The sequence below is a fragment of the Drosophila guanche genome, unplaced genomic scaffold, assembly GCF_900245975.1.
Source record: "Drosophila guanche unplaced genomic scaffold, DGUA_6, whole genome shotgun sequence".
Taxonomy (NCBI): domain Eukaryota; kingdom Metazoa; phylum Arthropoda; class Insecta; order Diptera; family Drosophilidae; genus Drosophila; species Drosophila guanche.
The window spans coordinates 17,612,693-17,622,404 of record NW_022995743.1 but is presented as its reverse complement, the minus strand read 5'-3'; the positions used below and the strand labels follow the sequence as shown (position 1 = coordinate 17,622,404).

The 9,712-nt window shown below is 41.9% G+C and overlaps 1 protein-coding gene across 1 annotated transcript; it reads left to right on the top strand.

Moving 5' to 3' along the window:
• LOC117592559 lies at positions 1 to 169 on the top strand. Its single transcript, XM_034286434.1, is given in 2 exon segments — positions 1 to 120; positions 122 to 169. Coding segments are annotated over 2 exon segments (168 nt in total).
• The last annotated feature ends 9,543 nt before the right edge of the window (positions 170 to 9,712 follow it).

The window sequence follows — 9,712 nt, the reverse complement described above, 5'->3', positions numbered from 1 at the left end:
ATGTGCGGTTTTGGTTTCGTGGCTTACGGTTTTGATTGCTGCCATCGCTCAATTGATTTTTCACTAATGCCATCGATTGGCAAACCCGAAACCGAAATAAAAGTGAAATGCAAAGTATTAAAAAAAAGGAGAACTTAAACGCCAAAATAAACAATTTGTCGTACGTTGAGGAGCGAGCGAGTGAGCGAGCGAGTGAGCGTGTGTGTGGCAAACAATAAAAACAAACAACAACACAGAAAGCAAAGAAAGAAAGGAAAGCTTATGTTTGACATGATATTAAATCGCATCGGAAATGGGAAAATATTCGACGGCGAACAATAAAACTAAAATAGGATTAGTTGTGGTCTGTGCTTAATTTCCGAGTGTGAAATGCAGGCCCGAATTTGGATTGGTTTAGTTCACAAGTGAAAATAAGCAACGAAATATAGAGACATGGTTCGACTGAATGGAATCGTTCAATTCCAAAGTATGATATTCTCGGCTTATTTAACCAACTAGAATTGTTCTTTAAATTAGTTATCTGCTTAGCAGACTTCGGCTTAACAAGTGCATAGGCCATACTTAAGAACCACTGAGCCTCTGAATATTCTGATTAGTTATCCTATATTCTTTTCTTTAATTTTCAAACCTTTATTTTCATACGAATATTCTGAAACTTGGAACTAGAAAAGGAAAATCCTTTAGTCCTTTTGTAATATCCGTAGACCCAAATCTCAGGCTAATAGGCGGTACAGAGCTGATTTTCTGCATTGTTTTTTCAATAAAATTCCAGTGGAATGTTTAATGAATATCATTCAAATAGCATGCTTGCCAATGGACATTCACACTCGGGAGATAGACTGCATCTAAAAGTTTCAAAGAGTTTTCATAGTTCTCTCAAAGCAAAAAGTTTGTTGAGTTTGTAAGAAGAACTTGACTTCCCTCAGCTCTCATGTCTCATTTCGAAAACAAAGAACTGGAATTCTTGGTTCTGTCGAAATCAAATCTCCGTTGGTTTTTAGTCGCTGCCATCGGCCACGCCCACACATTTTCTGACACCTTGTGGGCGTTTGGCAGCTACCTGCCCAGCCCATAAATGTCAAATGCAGGAGCCGCAATAAATTATTGCACTGCAGTGGGGTTTCATTCTCCCCTCGCCACTGATCAATATAGGGGTATGGGCTGGGATTTTAGGCGGAAAATGCATGTCCTTGACTATGCCCCTGTTGTTTGGGGTAGTTTCGTAGTTGCACTTTCGCCCTTTGATTTTAAAGTTTCTCGTGAGACAGGACTTTTCCTGTTACATCTGAACGAAATAATAATTTTGTTCCAATACGAATGGCTTTTATTTCACAATGTCCTCAATTGCCAGCTGATAAACATAGTAGAGCTTCAAAGGAAACAGTCCTCTTGGACCAGAGTGTAATTTGAAACCTTAAATCAGCACTAATGAGGATTTAAGCTGATACTACTGCTGCTGCTGCTGCTACTGTTGTTGCTGCTACAAATGACTGCCTGCAAATAGGAAATGAAGGGAAAAGAGAGGAAAGGAAAGCACTCGCGAGCTGCGAGGAGAACAGAACAGCAGCCAACAGTGACGGATGCATTATTAATAAAAGGAGCTGCACATTGTATGTGGCCCCTCGGCGAGTTCATGGACGGTTCTTGGGTCGATTCGGAGTCCCAGTAACAGTCGCAGGCAGCGCCATAAGACGTCCTGCGATGCGAGGGACTCGATGTGTGTCGCTGCTCTTCCGGTGTGAATTAGCGTCGAGTGCTAAATGCAATTTCCTGTTGTTTGTAAATTGCTGTCCGCCAGCAGGAGCAGCAGGGGCAGCAGGGGCCCCAGCATCCCCGATGCCTCTGTCTGCGCTGTCTTTAATTGCTGAACATGGACCCGAGCTGGTTTATGGGCGCACTTTAAATTGAACGCACTTTGGCCACTTAACAAGCGCACACGTCTCTACAGTTTGGCCAACTTTTAGTGGCCTCCACCGCTGCTGTTGATTCTGATGCTGTGCATCAGCATTCAATTTGCTTGGTTTCAAGCAGAAGTTGAAAAGCAGCCCAGCAGCAGCAGCAGCAGCTCACAAAAGCTCAACTAGCTGCGGAAATTTGCTCAGTTACTTTTGTGCAATCCCCAAATCCCAGTTCAATTTTATCTATGTATCTATCTGAAACTGCTTGGCAAATAGCAAGCACTCTCCCCTCTTGCTCCATCTCTATTTGTTCTGCTTCTCTGCATGTGCCTGTGCCTGTGTGTGTGTGTGTGTGTGGTGCTCGTATAAAACTGTTGACGCAAATGGACAACAAAACCCCGGCACTCTGATGCCCTGCCTAGCTGTTCTTGGCCCTTGGAGCATGGCCTGGCTGTTGCGGACTGCCGACTGTTGTCGTTGCGGAGAAATGCATGCTTCGTTTAATGGCAGACGGGTCTGAAATTTGTGCTTATTGCATTTTGCATCGTAGCCCTTCCCTCGCTCTCTCACTCCTTTCTCCACCTTCCATTGAAAAGGTGGCTCTGAAGGCTGCCTAATTTTTTCCCAAAGAACCCAGCTGCTTGTTACAGAACTAACCACAAAGCTGCTGCTGCTGCTGCTGCTGCTGTTCCTGCTCTGGCTGCTTCTGAAACTTTAAAATTCACCTTTTCTCGTTCAAACAGAGACTTGATTGGCTGACCTCAGCACTCATACCATACCCCTCCACTTCAGCATCCAGCAGCTATACAGCCCACACGCCTGCCATTTGCATATGGTAGATGGCTCTCAATGGAAGATGTGTGCAGGTAGGGGCGCATTTGTTTGTACAGATTGATGTTAACTACTAGCACTTCAATGCACCGGGGCTTTGAGTCATTCATTTGTGCTGCCTTTTTATTTAGTTACACGGACCGCAAGCAAATGCGCTTTCTAATGGGTGGTAAAGGGAAGGTAAACTTGCCATACACTTGGTATACGCAATGCGTCAGTGTGCCTGTCAATTAGGAGCATGTTCGTCCCGATTTTTCCCGTCAAATTTTTAACTTAGCTTACAAGCAAGAAGGCAACTGCCTTCTTTTTGTCTATTCACACCAGCAGCAGTTTTCCCTGCCACAATCGAACTATTTTCATACTTCGGCGATGCGGCATCGTCAACTTTTCTACGTTTTTTTCTTCACTCTCGATTGACAGCCACTCTGTGGGAGTGTATGTGTTCTTAGATATGTATGTTTGTATGAATGTACTCGTATGTGCGGGTCTCTTGTATTCGGTGCACACATCCTCAGGAGACAGAGTGATGCTCAAAGCGAGCGTTTCTCGCACAGTTTACGGCACTCCTTTTGAACATTGCAGTTGAATTTTTGTTTGTGCTCAGAATAGAGTAGAAAAAAATTCTCCCAGGAGCATACAATTTCCCCAACTTGCTGGAAAATATCTTTTGTTTCATAAACCCGTTTTCCCAGTTGCTAGCATTTGCATTCAACTGGCATCGATAGTCGCAGTTTTGGCTGTGTCTGTGATGGCCAACTTGGCTTCACTGCTTTCGCTCACAAAATCTAGTACAACTTTATTTGAATGTGGAGCTGAGCGACGGGGATGTGTTTCATGTTTATGAAAAGCAATACGTTAGCATAGTATACTGCTCGAGCCCTTTGAGTATGATATGTATGATGGTTATGAAGACATACGCACACTGCCAGCCAGTTATGTCATTTAAATATTTACTGAAAATACAATCCATGTTTCAGCTACCAAAGGACGACATTCGGGTTCCATCTGTAGTTGCTGTTTGCTGTTGCTCAAAAGAGAAGTGGTGCCTGCTTTCAGTCTCAGTGGCAGTCAGAAGGTAATAAAGGATATATTAATAATATCTGATGGAGAGCCGAATTAAGCTCCTGGGAGTGGCAGGACACAGGTCTTAAGCTGGATACGGTGGCGACAGCAGAGGGAGCACGAGCAGACCACATGAATATTCGATTATTTGTAAGCCAATAAAGAGCATAAAACCGGACATGGGATGGACAGAAGTTGACAGACATTTGATTTGAGTTGTATATGTCTTTTAATTTAGATTTGTCCCCCGATACGCTCAGAAAGGAATTAATATTCTCGGAAACTTTGAAATGAAAATAAATTTTGGCACTGTTCAGGCTATGCTGGTGGCGCCTTGGCAACATCTCAATTATTCCAATTTGGCCTTGCCAAGCATTTTCTAATAATGGCCAAGAATCCTGGCAGGGAAGAGATCTGCCAAGAATGGTAATGTCAGGCAAGTTTCAGCGTTCTCTTCTTGGTCCTTTGTCTCGGTGTATAAACTGCCAGGAAATGTGCAAGCTAATTTCTTAGCTTGGGGTATAATAAAAAATATTCTAGCCAAATGAAAAAAAAAAAAAAAAAAATAAATCCAGAGCGACAAGGACAAGCTGCAAAAACCTAGATAACTTTTCAAGGAGCCGGGGAATAACTCAATAAAGTGCCATTGAATGAATCGACAAGAACTTGGCAAACTTTAAGATAAAAATGCTTATAGATGCTCAATGCAGGACAATAAATTAACGCAGAAAGGGAACCGGGCCAAGAGACTGCCAAGAGGAAGACAAAAGCGCCGTCTGGAATTTTATTTCATTAAGGCTACATTTTTGCGTGAGTATGCGTGTGTGTGTGTGTGTGTGATGAAATTTTAGCAGAAATTTCAAAGGGGAAAAAAGAAAATTCCAACCGATTGGATTGCTCTTCCTCCACCCTCCACCCTCAACCCTCTCCCTTCGATTTTCCGAATATTCAATGAGCAGAACAAGCAAATACATTTTTTCCGCTTTCGGACACCAAAAAAGCATTCAATCAGTCGAACGAACAGAGGGAGACGACCGAGCGAGCAGTCAAAAGTCAAATGGCGCTCACAAGAGGCCCGCCCCATAACAATGGCCAACAGTTTGAGCCGAAGAAGGGGGCCATACCCAAACACAGACTTCCACCAACGTCCGTTGGGGACATTACACCAAATCGCTCGCAATCAATCAGTGGCAAATTAAATTTCACAGCGCCAGAGGCGATTAAGCATGGAATTGTGCTCGACACTGCAACCTTCCCGCCTGGGAAGGAGATGTGGAGTTGCTGCTGATACTACTGCTGATGCCGATGCTGATGCTGGTGCATTGAGTTTGCCAGTCGCTACAACGTTCTGTTGGATGACCCATCCATCTCGGGCTCTATTTGCACCCAAAGCGAACATCTAAATGCCGACGAGTGCTTCTCATTTCGCGCTTCCGAATCCAACTGCAGATTAATAACTAGCGCCTGTTCCCCGGTGTCTGTGCTCTGCCCATGACCATCCCTCGCTTACCGTTTACCAACATCTGGCTGCCATTTTTCACACTGCCCATAGACGTCGCGCGGCTTGGCCATGATGAGCAGTATCTGTGTGTGTGTGAGGGCGCGCGTTAGCTGAAAAATGTTTATTGCATACATTTGGGCAGTCAGCGTAATTTCTCACTCCTGCGAATGATGGATGCGGATTCGGTGGCGGAGGCGGAGGAGGAGGAGGAGGCCCTGAGCTTTGCGTTCAGTTTATTAGGCACAGGCACGCACTGACGACTGTCACTTCACCACCATAGAAAGATTTCCAAGGAAAGTGACATACTATACAGCGAATGAATAATTTAAGGTAGAATAGATGACTAGACCGCCCTCTTGGTTGCCTTTAAAATATATTTTGCCTAGTCCAACTTGGTTAAGTTTGTGCCCAGTCAATATTGGCCCTAGGCGTGCGCTCTCTATCCTCGCTTCGCTTCCTCTGGAGCATACATAAACAGTTTATCCGAAGCGGGGCTCATAAATAAACTTTGCGGCTCTCAAGATGATGAATTGTGTTGACGACTCCTGTGGGATGGCTTCGCTCCTTACCAAACTCACTGGACATTCTTTTATTAAGTTGCCTCTGTTTTATGGTCTCTTCCGCACTCTCTCACGCTTCATTTTATCGCCAGTTAGTTTGAGTCTCTCTAATAAGGCTCTTTAATGAGTCACTGCTAAGATATTTCGTACAATACATCTGTATTTTATTTCTCAATTGTACTAGTTTACAGATGCCAATGGCTAAGGGAATTGAGAGAGATTGAAGGCCACACCTGAGTTGCTCAGCTCCGATCTGTTTTGACAAAGCCATCTGGGTAATGTAGCGGTAAGGGTAAGGGTAAGGGTTCGGGTAAGGGAACTCATAACCAAAGTTGAATCTTTCCAACAGAAGTTCGGATGCGACAGTCGACTTGCCTGCAGTTGAGGCTTCTTTCTTCCTTTGGCAGTGCCGAACAATGCACAAACTAATAAAACTTTTCTCCCAAGCACAAACACAGGCTCAGATGCACAGTGCAATACCCGCTCCAAGTCGTCACTAAATCAAAAGTGGAGGAAGGCAGCTCAATGTCCAGGACTCGGACTGCTGCAGTTGCTACGTGAGAAAGTTGTGCTAAAAATTTATGCACTCACCGCATGCCAATGCGAATGGAAAGTGGGAGTGGAGTGGAGTGGAGTGGCTCTCAGCCAACAGGAATGGCGCACACCAGCACACCGTCAGAGACGCTTCACACAGGTCGACCGGAAGTTTGTGGCCCATAATGGTTCAAATCTGAATTATGCGGCAAAGAAAACGGAGCCAAGGGAGCTGCCAAGCCGGGGCCAGAGCCATGAGAATGACATGCGGACATCCGACATAGGTCAGAAATTCAGAAATGAGCATGCTAAGCACTTTGCCAGCAACTTGAACTCCGTGTCCGTCCGCGTCTACGTCCCCACCTCTTTCTAGGTCGGTGTTGGTGTCGGACTCCATCTGAGACTGTCCCCTCATCTGCCCCCGACTTTATCAATTATGCAAATGGCAAATTTAACACCTCAGCAACGTGCCACATACGAGTAAATGCAGTTGAAATGAGTCGGCTAAGGGCTCGCCGTAAATCTTTGCTGAAGTTAGTGCAGCGCCAGCTCCAGCTCCAGCGAAGGCGAGTTTGCAATGAATATAAACTACTTGGCCTTGCTGGCGCATTTTTAAATGCTGCGGCAGGGCCCTCTCGACCTGGCGAGCTGTTTAATTTTGCACAGCTTTGTCCCGGATATCACAGCAAAGTGGATTTTTCCGTCAAACATAAAAGCAAAGTTCGCTTCGGCAATTAAACCGAAGCCGAAGTTGAGCGAAGTGAAGCGACATGAAGCCCAGGAGGCGCATGTAAGACTGCACTATTAATGGCAGTAGTATGGACACTACGATAATGATGATGATGACAATGACGAGGATGGCGATAGAGCCATCTTAGCGTAGGGAAATATTTTATGCGATTCTGAAAATGAAACACAAACGGCCGCAGGGCTATTAATTTAAATGTAAAAACGAAGGAAAAATGCTTGATTCGTAATATTTTTTCATAATTCGTTGTCGCTTTGCTTGCATAAGCATTTGTTTTATACCCTCTCTCTCTCTCTCTCTCTCTCTGTCTCTCTCTTTCTCTCACATACACAGGAACACATACACAAATGTTCATGCGTGCAAGCACTATGGGGGACTTGACCATTTTTTTGTCAAAAACCCATTTATGAAAAGGTCCTGAAATAATGTATTTCTAACAGCGATGTACACGAAAACATTGATTTTCTAAGTTATGTGTCCAAAATTTAACAGAGCTTACCAATGTTAGAGGTTTTAATTATGTGTTTTATACTTACTTGGATTATATTCTTTTATATATTTTGCGTTGTGTCCAGTCGATTAAGAAGCATAAATTTGTTACGAAAATGTTTCTTTGAAAAGGGTTACAAAAAGAGTGACACCTCGTGGCGGCAGACTACTTTATGAATGTACAGCAATTTTGTGCACTTTCTCTGCAATTCAACTTTTTAGGGCGAAACCTAAGGTTTGGAAATTTTGAGTTGTTTTGCATTGTTGTACTAAGCGGAAAACAAAATTGGAAGAGAGAATGTAAATTTCCTTTGCATTTAAGCGGTAATACCTGTCACTAGTTTTGAGAAGGATAAAGGATCTTCTGAGATAAGACTAGGAGATTTGCTGAACCGTTTTTCGATCAACTTGATAAATTTCACGGGAAACGTGAAACAAATCGAAAGAAAATGTGCAGGTTGGGTAAATTCGTGTAGAATCGTAAAATTATAATAATGATATAAATATGTAAATATAATAATTTAATACAAAGACACTAAGTATTTCTGTAGTATTTTTAAAGTATACAGAGAACTCAAAGTAAAAATCCGACTCTATTTTTGAATATTTAAAAATATTTATATTTCTAGTGTTCGTTCGGCAAACAACTCTTTTTTGAGTTCAAAATTTTTAATAACATTTGTACCTGGACTCATCGTCTGCGACCAACCAATTTCTCTGTAGCGATTAAATTACAAAAAAAAAGAATTTTTAAAAATCCTGGCACGCCCCTTATATTAAACCTAGCATTGCCCAACATAATTCTGTCATTTTTTGTTTGATAAAATTAAAAAACTAAAGAAAATAAGATTTTACACTGAAGAAAAATACCTATACTAATACCGACTAATATGATTTTACGTCAAACAACTAAATCAAACGAGAGGGACGTGTGATTCGCTTTTTGAGTTCAAAATTTTTAGTAACATTTGTACCTGGACTCATCGTTTCATTTCACTGTAGCGAAATTAATTAAATTTAATAAATTAAATTTAAATTAATTAAATTACAAAAAAAATGAATTTTTAAAAATCCTGGCACGCCTCTTATATTAAACATAGCATTGCCCAACATAATTCTGTCATTTTTTGTTTGATAAAATTAAAAAACTAAAGAAAATAAGATTTTACACTGAAGAAAAATACCTATGCTAATACCGACTAAAATGATTGTACGTCAAACAACTAAATCAAACGAGAGGTTCGTGTGATTCGCTTCTTACGCGTCACAACTTTTATACCCGGTACTCAGTTGGTATATCTGTGTTTTGTAACTTTACATTAGACATTTTAAATTGTTTCTACACATGTCATATACAGCTACATCACTAGTAACGTCAACACGCTCTTTTATCTCGCCACCGTTCCCTTGCACACTAAACGAAGTAGAGTGTGGAATGAGAAAATGTGTACAAAATAAAAAAAAATTGCTGAAAAATTAATTTCTTCATTCTGGCTATAATAATTATGCAATCTAATCCCAATGCAGTTATTTGATAGATATGGTCATTCCCAACGGAGTTGCGTTTTTAGTTTTCTTTCTTTCTTTTAGTAAAACTACACAGCAGTGTGGAGAAAAAAATTTGGTGACCAAAAAAAAAAACCGACGGCCGGACAGACGGACAGACAGACAGATAGACTCGGCTATTGATGATGATGAAGAATATATGTACATATATATGTACATACACAAATCCACTTTTGTGCACAAATACAATATACCCTATTTTCTCTTCGAGTACCGGGTATACAAATATTGTTTCGTTTTGAAGTTATTAGTTTTTGCCACAAAAAGTGGTCAAATTCCCCATGGTGCAATGTCCGTCAGCTGGTGCTCCAGCTCCAGGTAATTCTTTTGCTTTAGGTTCTTTTGCTGAGCACGGCACAAAATGCCTTCGCTTATAATATTAAAATAGCCGGAAGCGGAAATTCAAAGCGCCATTGCATGAGTGTATATCAGTACATATGCACGTGTGTATTGAATTTTGTGTGTGTGCGGCTCTTACATATTTGATTTCTTAAGAGCACGAGCACCATAACCAGACCCCTTG